At 44.3% G+C, this 12,349-nt stretch overlaps 1 protein-coding gene across 1 annotated transcript in view; it reads right to left on the minus strand.

The window, feature by feature from the left end:
• Positions 1 to 959: 959 nt before the first annotated feature.
• Positions 960 to 12,349, minus strand: part of LOC307133372 (CMP-N-acetylneuraminate-beta-galactosamide-alpha-2,3-sialyltransferase 2-like) — a 31,416-nt gene continuing 20,026 nt past the window's right edge. Inside the window, exons 4-7 of the mRNA XM_079828434.1 lie at positions 10,199 to 10,378; positions 2,384 to 2,429; positions 2,135 to 2,254; positions 960 to 1,627 (exon numbers count right to left, since the gene is read on the minus strand). Of these exons, the coding sequence (XP_079684560.1) occupies positions 1,460 to 1,627; positions 2,135 to 2,254; positions 2,384 to 2,429; positions 10,199 to 10,378 (514 nt within the window). The 3' untranslated portion in view covers positions 960 to 1,459. The remainder of the gene's footprint in view (positions 1,628 to 2,134; positions 2,255 to 2,383; positions 2,430 to 10,198; positions 10,379 to 12,349) is intronic.

Consider the following 12,349-nt stretch of genomic DNA (forward strand, 5'->3'; position numbering starts at 1 on the left):
GTGTCATTAGTATCCCTTTGAAACAATCAATCATCATTTTTTGAAATTTTCATGGAAAAGTGTGTGAAAAAGTGTGTTTTATGATCGGTCACAATTGTGACCGGTGGGATACTGTGTTGTATCAACCATTGTATTGATTTAATTTAATTGTTTTTGTGTGTCTGTGTGTGTGTGGGTGGGTGTGTGTGTGTGTGGAGATCAGACATCAGAGGAGACGTGACCATGTGTGAGTGTGTGTGTGTGTGTGTGTGTGAATGTGTTTCTGTGTGTGGAGATCAGACATCAGAGAAGACGTGACCGTGTGTGTGTTTGTGTGTGTGTGTGTGTGTGTGTAGATCAGACATCAGAGGAGACGTGACCATGTGTGTGTGTGTAAGTTTCTGTGTGTGTGTGTGTGTGTGTGTGTGAGTGTGTGTGAGTTTCTGTCTGTGTGTGTGTGTGTGTGTGTGTGTGGAGATCAGACATCAGAGGAGACGTGACCGTGTGTGTGTGATTTTGTGTGTGTGTGTGTGTGTGAGTTTCTGTCTGTCTGTGTGAGTGTGTGTGTGTGTGTGTGTGTGGGGAGATCAGACATCAGAGGAGACGTGACCGTGTGTGTGTGTGTGTGTGTGTGTGTGTGTAAAATTAGGTAGAAAGTAAGGTAGAACAGTTAGCCTATGTGTATTAGTATGTAGATACAATGGGTTATCCCACCGGTCACTATTGTTGCCGATGACATGTTTGTGAGTTCTATGACCACATTAAACAAAGTTGAGTAATTGCAAATGCATATATCAATACTAGACGCCTTAAACAAGATGTGTACCAAAAATCTATGTCCTATCTTTATGTTAACATACTTTACCAGCCTTTTCTTTGGGAGCTTTCCTGTTGCCATCCTCTTCTCTTGGCACAAACAGGAAGTAAACAGCTCTGGTCATGTGACAATTTACAGGAAACATGCGACACTGCACATATTTCATTGAGACCCTTTATTATTTCAATATCTGCTGGAAATGCATTGATAGATCATTCAGTAACATTTTTATAGCCTTAGAAATGAAAATTTTTTTTACGGTCACTATTGTGACCGGTGGGATTAAATGGGTTAAAATGCAGTCTTTTCTCATCGTGGTGTGAGCAACACCATCTTAACCCAGTCGACTGCCCGGTTAGTTCAGTACTGGAGTTTCTTCAAGTGCGCCTTTCAACTGGACTACCCTTAAAATGTTTGTCACCGCTATTTCGGCTTGCCGCAACACAGATCAAGGGACCTTCAGTGGGGAAACATCATGGATGAGGCCTATCTGTAGATCGTGGGTTCAAAACCAGTAGAAAGCGGCAGCGGAACACACATTTTGCTTTTTAATTTACATTTAGATATTATGAAATCAATATTATAAAATATCAAGTCATCAAGAAATCCATTTGTGTCAAAGTTTTGTGCAGTACAAAGGTAGTGTTTCTCCAAGAACCTGTTTCATGTCCATCCCTTGTACATCATAATCTTGTTTTCCTGTTGGAGCCAATTGATTGTTTTATTTTCAAAGTCCGCACCATGAATGTTGCTTTCAAATAGAGCCAATGTTTCATCAAAATAATGATGCCAGTTTCTGTCACTCGTAGCTCCAAACCCAAAAACATTCACCTGTAAGAGAAAGAGTTATCTGAGCGTTAATAGTTTCTCTGTCATTGTAAAGAAAAGTTTTATTATTTATGAAAACTATTTTAAATCATTAAAATGTAAAAAGAAAAACCCAAATATTTTGAAAATATATAATTCCTTTTTTCTATTTTTATTGAGCAAAAATACAGAAGCCAGTTTTATCATTTGTTTAAAAAGTCATTTTAAAAATCTTACAGTGTAAATTTATTTCACATAATAGCAACTCTGTGAATTGAATTTCAAACTTTATATCAAAGTTCTACTTTCAGACCGATACAGCGCACGTACAATGCTAACCACTGATGCCATGGTTCAGCACTTCAATACTAACACTTTCCTGAAAGGCCCTTTGTTTTTGTTCAAACATTGCTCTGGGCTCATTCATGATCACTTTTAGGTCCTTGTATAAACTGACACGCCCTCAAAAACAACAACAATGCCACGCTGGAGCTGCGCCACACACCGCTTGAGACAGAACAGGAGATCTACCTTGTCACAGATGTGAAGAGCGAATATCAGCGTTAAGAAACCAGTGGATGGATATCTGCCATGACCTTCTGACCAGTTATCATGCACGTATTTGATGAATTCAGGGTGGAGGATCATCACCTAAAAACAATGACAGAAATAAATCAGGACACTGTTTCATTTAGGTAAAGCTAATAAAAACCATGTAAATCAAAACAGATCGACATTTGACAGATTGGCTGATTTCATGTGAAGGTCTGTGTTATTTACCTTGTCCTTATTTGCTTTGATTGTAGATGGAACTTCTGTGTATGTTCTGAGTAAACAAATACATTTTGATCAAAATTCAGGTTTTAAAAAATCATTTAAAAATGAAATGTCAGTGCTGTTAGCTTTATTAAATACAGATGGACAAAATGCATTTAAGTATTGCTCTTTTTTAGCCTGGATGCCAGCCGAATTTAGCCCCGCCCACAAATTTTTTTGCTGGGCAATTCGGTCTGGACTCGCTCCATAGAGGAGTAATTATGCCCGAACAGAAACTGTTCGGACCAATGAAATTGTCAGGGCGGGCTTTAGACGATGATTGGCAGATGATCAACAGTAACGTAATCATCCACGTCATCGAAGGCTCTTGGGTTGAGTTTGTTCTAATCCTAAACGGAGAACTTGTTCTTATATGCATTCACCTTCACTATTTCTCTCAGAAACGATGATCGTGTTGGTAAGTACTCTGTGTATCCTTAAATTATTTTATTACTGGCAAAGATCGTTTACACTCATCTTTTTCTTGTAACGTTACTTAAAGCTACACTGTGTAACTTTTTTAGTCTATTCTTAGCTAAAAACACTTAGTTCTTTCAAAAATATATGTGCTCATTAATGTATATTTACTTCTTTCAAGTAATAAAGTATTCTCGTAAGTTTATAATATGCCATTGAAAATACATAAGGTAATGGGATCTAACGGTGGTCGCCATGTTGCCCCTCCATCTTGAAAGTACATTAGCCAAAAAGGGACATACCCGTAAATTCAAGCTTCGCCTTTCGCGTTTTAACCGGTTTTAACACTGTGCGCGTCAACTTGTTCAGACTTGTCTGGTGCATGCGCAGAGAGTTTTCATCTCAGCAGCTCCAGTAACAGTTATACGGAGTTTTCCTGGCTTGTTTATTCCTCAAAAGTCTGTTTTTCCTTGTGTGGTATTTCTGTGCGTTAATAACTCCGTAAGTAATAATAGTTATTGTCATTGTGGATGTGTTTCAGAGTGTGTCATCATGTAATTCAGTTGATGTTACCTCAGAAGTATTTTTGTGTCAACATACAATAGCGTAATGCTCACCTATTTGAATAGTCATTCAGTTATTAACAATGTTTATTCATTTATAGAAAATATTTGCTTGTAATGTATGTTGATGGAAATATGTATCAGGTCTGATCGGCATATTAACACTTGTTATACAGAGCTAAACCTGCGCACACACTTTTGTAATCCGACACCGCTTGTTAACAGCAGCAGCGGCAGCTCCGCTCCTTTTAATGCAGCTGCATTTAGCGCCTATATGTGGTACAATAAGCTCTGGTTTACGGTTACATTATACAAATGTAACTTATAAGTATAGTTATACAGTTCTTAACTGTGTATATTCTGTCATGTCATTATCATGTATATTTACCATCCTAATTTGTTCTCTCACAGAAACCACATTTATGCAAACCTGTTTATGCCTTGCAATTGGATGACTGAATAAACATTACTATCATCAAAGTTATGATAGTATATAGTATTATGATAGCTATATGCCCCTGGTAGGGTCTCCCAAGGCAAACAGGTCCTAGGGGACGGGTCAGACTAAGAGCAGTTCAAAAACCCCTTATGACGACAATGACAACGAGGACCGTGACGTCGCCCGGTATGGCGCAGCCGAGGCCCCACCCTGGAGCCAGGCCTGGGGTTGGGGCTCGTATGCGAGCGCCTGGTGGCCGGGCCTTCCCCCACGGGGTCCGGCCGGGCTCAGCCCGAAGGAGCGACGTGGGGACACCTTCCCGTGGGCCCACCACTCACGGGAGGGACCGTAAGGGGCCGGTGCGGAGAAGATCGGGCGGCAGTCGAAGGCAGGAGCCTAGACAACCCGATCCCTAGACACGGAAACTGGCTCTTGGGACATGGAATGTCACCTCACTGGCGGGGAAGGAGCCTGAGATTGTGCGTGAGGTTGAGAGGTTCCGACTAGAGATAGTCGGAATCACCTCTACGCACGGCTTGGGCTCTGGAACCACACTCCTCGAGAGAGGATGGACTCTTCACCACTCTGGAGTTGCCCATGGTGAGAGGCGGCGGGCTGGTGTGGGTTTGCTTATAGCCCCCCAGCTCTGCCGCCATGTGTTGGAGTTTACCCCGGTGAACGAGAGGGTCGTTTCCCTGCGGCTTCGGCTCAGGGATAGGTCTCTCACTGTTGTTTGTGCCTACGGGCCGAACGGCAGTGCAGAGTACCCGGCCTTTTTGGTGTCCCTGGGAGGGGTGCTGGAAAGTGCTCCGACTGGGGACTCCGTCGTTCTACTGGGGGACTTCAACGCCCACGTGGGCAATGACAGTGACACCTGGAGGGGCGTGATTGGGAGGAACGGCCCCCCTGATCTGAACCCGAGTGGTGTTCAGTTATTGGACTTCTGTGCTAGTCACGGTTTGTCCATAACGAACACCATGTTCAGGCATAAGAGTGTCCATCAGTGCACATGCAACCAGGACACTCTAAGTCGTAGGTCAATGATCGACTTTGTGGTCGTTTCATCTGACCTGCGGCCGTATGTCTTGGACACTCGGGTGAAGAGAGGGGCGGAGCTGTCAACTGATCACCACCTGGTGGTGAGTTGGATCCGATGGCGGGGGAGGAAGCTGGACAGACCCGGTAGACCCAAGCGTACTGTAAGGGTCTGCTGGGAACGTTTGGCTGAGCCCCCTGTCAGAGAGATCTTCAACTCCCACCTCCGGCAGAACTTCGACCGGATCCCGAGGGAGGCTGGAGATATTGAGTCCGAATGGACCATGTTCTCCACCTCCATTGTCAAAGCTGCCGCTCGGAGCTGTGGCCGTAAGGTCTCCGGTGCATGTCGAGGCGGCAATCCCCGAACTCGGTGGTGGACACCGGAAGTAAGGGATGCCGTCAAGCTGAAGAAGGAGTCCTATCGGGCCTGGTTGGCTTGTGGGACTCTTGAGGCAGCTGACATGTACCGGCAGGCTAAGCGGACTGCAGCCCGGGTGGTTGTGGAGGCAAAAACTCGGGCCTGGGAGGAGTTCGGTGAGGCCATGGAAAAGGACTATCGGCTGGCCTCGAAGAGATTCTGGCAAACCGTCCGGCGCCTCAGGAGGGGGAAGCAGTGCCCTACCAACGCTGTTTACAGTGGCGATGGGCGGCTGTTGACCTCAACTGGGGATATCGTCGGACGGTGGAAGGAATACTTTGAGGATCTCCTCAATCCCGCCATCACGCCTTCCATTGAGGAAGCAGAGGCTGGGGGCTCAGAGGAGGACTCGTCCATCACCCGGGCTGAAGTCACCGAGGTGGTCAAGAAACTCCTCGGTGGCAAGGCACCGGGGGTGGATGAGATCCGCCCTGAGTACCTCAAATCTCTGGATGTTGTGGGGCTGTCTTGGCTGACACGCCTCTGCAGCATCGCGTGGCGGTCGGGGACAGTGCCTCTGGGATGGCAGACCGGGGTGGTGGTCCCTCTTTTTAAGAAGGGGGACCGGAGGGTGTGTTCCAACTACAGGGGGATCACACTTCTCAGCCTCCCCGGGAAAGTCTATGCCAGGGTACTGGAGAGGAGAATTCGGCCGATAGTTGAACCTCGGATTCAGGAGGAACAGTCTGGTTTTCGTCCGGGCCGTGGTACACTGGACCAGCTCTATACCCTCTACAGGGTGCTGGAGGGTTCATGGGAGTTTGCCCAACCAGTCCACATGTGTTTTGTGGATTTGGAGAAGGCATTCGACTGTGTCCCTCCCGGCATCCTGTGGAGGGTGCTCAGGGAGTATGGGGTCCGGGGTCCTTTGCTAAGGGCTGTCCGGTCCCTGTACGACCAAAGCAGGAGTTTGGTCCGCATTGCCGGCAGTAAGTCAGACTTGTTCCCGGTGCATGTTGGACTCCGGCAGGGCTGCCCTTTGTCGCCGGTTCTGTTCATAATTTTTATGGACAGAATTTCTAGGCGCAGCCAGGGGCCGGAGGGTGTCAGGTTTGGGGACCATGCGGTTTCGTCTCTGCTCTTTGCGGATGACGTTGTCGTGTTGGCCCCTTCTAACCAGGACCTTCAGCATGCACTGGGACGGTTTGCAGCCGAGTGTGAAGCGGCTGGGATGAGGATCAGCACCTCCAAATCCGAGGCCATGGTCCTCAGTCGGAAAAGGGTGGCTTGCCCACTTCAGGTTGGTGGAGAGTTCCTGCCTCAAGTGGAGGAGTTCAAGTATCTAGGGGTCTTGTTCACGAGTGAGGGGAGGATGGAACGGGAGATTGACAAACGGATCGGTGCAGCTTCTGCAGTAATGCGGTCGATGTACCGGTCTGTTGTGGTGAAGAAAGAGCTAAGCCGTAAGGCGAAGCTCTCGATTTACCGGTCAATCTACGTTCCTACTCTCACCTATGGTCATGAGCTTTGGGTCATGACCGAAAGGACTAGATCCCGGATACAGGCGGCCGAAATGAGTTTTCTCCGCAGGGTGGCTGGGCGCTCCCTTAGAGATAGGGTGAGGAGCTCAGTCACTCGGGAGGAACTCGGAGTAGAGCCGCTGCTCCTCCACATCGAGAGGGGTCAGTTGAGGTGGCTCGGGCATCTGTTCCGGATGCCTCCTGAGCGCCTTCCCGGGAAGGTGTTTCGGGCATGTCCAACCGGGAGGAGGCCCCGGGGAAGACCTAGGACACGCTGGAGGGACTATGTCTTCCGGCTGGCCTGGGAACGCCTCGGTGTCCCCTCGGAAGAGCTGGAGGAAGTGTCTAGGGAGAGGGAAGTCTGGGCATCTCTGCTTAGACTGCTGCCCCCGCGACCCGGCCCTGGATAAAGCGGAAGAAGATGGATGGATGGATGGATCATCAAAGTTCACTCTGGATTAGCTGCAGTTCTTTCTAGCCGAATAATTAATCCAGTTGAGTTCCAACCATCCCACTGCGCACAGAATATCCCACAGGCACCGTGTCGAATGTGGACGAGGTCGAACTGGAAGCCATGTTAATCTTGGACTAAATCGGCCACCGTAGGAGTTAAAACGAAATCGGAATTGAACAGAACAGAAACTAAAATTCACTGGATGGTCATATACAAGTTCACCACTAGATGGGGGAAAATATCACACAGTGTAGCTTTAATCCAGCGTGCGTGCAGACAGGGTTTCCAAGTGTTTTTGCAATGTCGCGCACAATTGCTACTCAAAACTATAGCCCAAAACAATAACTTTCCGGGGGGTTCCCCAGAAAAAAATGGCGTTTGGTTGGCAAAATATGTTATTTTGGCAAGGTTGCCTGCTAAAATTCGCATTCCTGGGTTTATATAATCACATAATTGGGGTCGCTTCAACCCGCGGACATGGAGAAAAACACGGACTTGGTAACACAGTGCAGTTGAGTTCTGTTGACATTTGACAACTAACGTTACGCGTCGCTCCGTTGCTCTGATTGGTTGTGGGTCTATCCAATTGAGGTCTTTCCTGGCTCGATTGAAACACGCCCCATAATCAAAGCTCAATGGAGCGGTACCAGACTCATATTTTGACTAGAATTGAGTATGGCCACGCCAGGCTAGCTTTTTTTGCTTTCGAGACTGTTTTCCAAGATGGCTCCTGTCTTTATACGCGTAATGTACTGTCTTTATAAAGTATCTTCTTATTAAACTGTTTGTACACTTACAAAGTTCTCAATGCTTCGGTTTGCATGTAGGGACCCTCATTATGCTACCGGTGTTAGTTTGAGGCTATTTTGAGCCTTGTTAGTGGTATTAACTAGCGATTTAATTTTACTTATTCTATGCCCCATATACTAGCGTTATAAGCTAATCTGTTTTTAGAGATAAAACTCTTTACATTCGATTTTCATGAAAACGCATCCCAGAGAACGATCTACTCGGTAACCATGTGTTTATTACCCCTAGGATAATTTTTCACCGGAGTTGTCCTTTAAGGTAAAGAAAACATTGTTCTAAGTAAAGGAACATTTAGTTTGACAGTATCGATTTTATGTTTATGTAACTTTTGTATATTTCGAAGTATGAACACAACCATTTTGATTTGAGCGAGTTTGACAAGGGCCAGATTGTGATGGCTAGACGAAATCTCCAAAACTGCAGCTCTTGTGGGGTGTTCCTGGTCTGCAGTGGTCAGTATCTATTAAAAGTGCCCCAAGGAAGGAACAGTGGTGAACCGGCGACAGGGTCATGGGCGGCCACGGCTCATTGATGTACGTGGGGCTGGCTCGTGTGGTCCAATCAAACAGACGAGCTACTGTAATTCAAATTGTTCAAGAAGTTAATGCTGCTTCTGATAGAAAGGTGTCAGAATACACAGTGCATCGCAGTTTGTTGCGTATGGGGCTGAATAGCCGCAAACCAGTCAGGGTGCCCATGCTGACCCCTGTCCACCGCCGAAAGCACCAACAGTGGGCATGTGAGCATCAGAACTGGACCACAGAGCAATGCAAGAAGATGGCCTGATGAATCACGTTTTCTTTTACATCACGTGGATGACCGGGTGCGTCGCTTACCTGGAGGACACATGGCACCAGGATGCACTATGGGAAGAAGGCGGTGTGATGCTTTGGGCAATGTTCTACTGGGAAACTTTGGGTCCTGCCATCTATGTGGATGTTACTTTGACCACCTACCTAAGCATTGTTGCAGACCATGTATACCCTTTCATGGAAACGGTATTCCCTGGTGGCTGGGGCCTCTTTCAGCAGGATAATGCCACAAAGCAAAATTTGTTCAGGAATGGTTTGAGGAACACAACAATGAGTTTGCTGACTTGGCCTCCATGTGATGGGCTGTACAAAAGGACTTAAAGGATCTGCTGCTAACATCTTGGTGCCAGATACCACAGCACACCGTCAGGGGTCTAGTGGAGTCCATGCCTCGACGGGTCAGGGCTGTTTTGGCAGCAAAAGGGGGACCAACACAATATTGGGTCATAATGTTATGCCTGATCAGTGTATGGCTGAAACTACTGCTGAATGGTTTGCATTTGATCGTACTGTAAGCTTATAAAAAGGTCAGATAGTTATATAAAACATGATAACTCTGTAAAAAAAAAATTATTGGGCCCATCTTACAAAACAAGTATTTCACAGTGTCCTGAGCAAAGGCCATGTCTCATGATATTAAAAATAGAGCAGAACAAAAAGATTTTTGATATGAATGCTACTATATTGATATTTTGGTATTTCTTCACCCTTCAATAAACACCAATATAGGCCAGAATTAGCCAATAAGCATCCAGACGTGTGATTGAACCAAAGAACTGGTTCGAAATGAACAAATCAAAAGGAATCGATTGAGCTGAGGATAACCGCAGAAAACTTAGAGAATGAGCCGGTTCTAATTTTGAACAGTTAGAACTCATTCGGTTCTTTTTTAATTCAGACATGAACGAAAAGCTTGCTGAATTCAGAACCGCATACTAGCTAGGGGTTGCACAGACTAGTCGACTTTAATGCTCTGCCATGACGCTTTAAGATTGACATCTGATACTAATACTGATACTAATACTAGCATACTACTCTTACTATTTCTCGTACGCGATAGTTTGGATGCGTGTCTGCTGTCATTGGGGCAAATTTCAACCGGAAGTGAGCATCCCTGTGTTCACTTTTGTTAGGAACGCCCCTACAAATGGAGCCCCCTTCCCAAAGTGCCCTTAAATGGCGCAAAAACTTGGAATTCGCCCATTGACTGTCGCACATCTCTGAAAGAAACTCAATGATGTCAAGGCTGTAATATGATTGGTTATCAAGGCTCATGTGATTCAATTTGGCCATCGCGCTTTCTCCAGTGGTGGAGCCACGGACCCTTGTATCTCTTTATCATAAGACCATCTCTGGTTTAATTCTTACTGTGTGATGTTCTTTGTGGTGAAAGCACTGATAAGCCACTGCATGTCCAGAACCTTGAAGGGAAAAAACACCAGATGGGTGTTTTCGTCCAAGTCCACAGCGCTCTCGGGATACAAAATCCGGTGAGTGGTCTTATTTCCCACATTCTTCTCATAACCCTTTGTCGGGCCTTTATTTATCCTGAGAGAAAAACACACAGGAGATTGAGGTATTCATGATATTGTAATGAAAAGCCTTCAAGGCACCTTTTGAAAGTAGTTTAGGTCACATCTTATTTGTCTCTGGAATCATACAACAACAGCCTCTGTTATTAATTGCACATCTGTTCCATCGATTCTGAATCTGATGGTTGAAAGCTTCATTATTCACTCTTAGATATAAAGATTCCAAAAATTTGGGTTTTGTACACTCTTTACCCTCTGGGGTTCTTCGGTCATTTCTGACCCGAATTATTTTTATTATTTTTTAAATGTTAAAAATCGTAGCTTCATCGGAATGGTCAGAAACTTGGGGACTTTATTGGTACTTGGTATATGAACACCCAAAAAAATTGGGGACAGGATTTGAAAAGTCTAAGTGGTCGTTAAAAAAATAGTCACACTCAGGACCTTCGGGTCAAAAATGACCCCCATAGGAAATGAATGGGAAATTGGCAAAAATATTAAAATAAGGAGTTTTTTTGTGCATACAATCTACAAATCAGCGAGGATGCAGAAAAAAGGGACTCAACAGTGAAGGGGTGAATCTCTAAAACATTAAGAGAGTAAAACAGACAAAAAAAAACCACACACACACAAAAACACAATTAGCTTTTGGTATGGCACGCGTTAATTTGTGTGTGCGTGTGTTTTTGTGTGTATAAGTGTGTGTGTGTGTGTGTGTGTGTGTGTGTGTGTGTGTGTGTGTGTGAGTTTTTTTGTCTGTTTTGCACTCTTGATGTTTTAGAGATTCACCCCTTCACTGTTGAGTCCTTTTTTTCTGCATACTGGCTGATTTGTAGATTGTATGCACAAAAAAACTAATTTCCCATTCATTTCCTATGGGGGTCATTTTTGACCCGAAGGTCCTGAGTGTGACTATTTTTTTGTTATGACCACTTAGACGTTTCAAATCCTGTCCCCAATTTTTTGGGGTGTTCATATACCAAGTACCAATAAAGTCACCAAGTTTCGGACCATTCCGATGAAGCTACGATTTTTTTTTTTTTTTATTATATAAAACGCAAGATCCACTATAGTGGTAAAAATGTGCTATTGCGTGATAAAAATGTTCAATGTGTCCACCAGATGGTACCGATCTCATTTAAAAAATTGCTTTCATGAGGCCTAGGCTTGACTCTAAAATGAAATACAGCTTTAATAAAAATAAAATTATATATATATATATATATATATATATATATATATATATATATATATATATATATATATATATATATATATATATATATATATATATATATATATATATATATATATATATATTTATATATATACACACACACACACATATATATACATATATATACAAATTTTTTATTATATTCAATGGGAAAAAATGGGTCATAATTATTGCATAAATATGAATTATAAATCATAAAATTATCTCAAAACACCAAAAAAAGAAAAGAAAATTATTATTGAACAAAAATATATTTCATTGATTTTATTCAAATCTTTTTTTTTTATCTAAATCCCTCCCTCCGGGTCATTTTTGACCCGAAGGTCCTGAGTGTGACCCATAAATGAAGAACCCCAGAGGGTTAAAAATAAAAGCCGCGTTTCCACCATGGGAACTTTCCCCAGGAACTAAAGACTTTGGGGTGGTACTCAGTGTGTTTCGACCACAGGAACCGGGGTCTAAATAAAGTTCCGGGTAAACATTTCCCCTTCAAAACGGCCCTGCTTGCGAGGTAGTACTTTTTCAAAGTTCAGTAACTTTCGAGGGTGGGACTTGGGCGCTGAACATGCTGATTGGTTGAGCTCACGCAGAATTTTATTTCAACCTAAAAATCTGTTGTCGTTTGCTATTCAAATCAACAATGGAGTTTAAAAATACGGCCGATGGGCCGATGACGAGGTCCAGGCTTTATTAAGTGTATTTGCGGAGGATGAAATCCAGTGGGCTCTGGAAAGTCGCACACAGTCCTAC

Source organism: Gobio gobio (genome assembly GCF_949357685.1).
Source record: "Gobio gobio genome assembly, chromosome: 11".
Lineage (NCBI taxonomy): Eukaryota > Metazoa > Chordata > Actinopteri > Cypriniformes > Gobionidae > Gobio > Gobio gobio.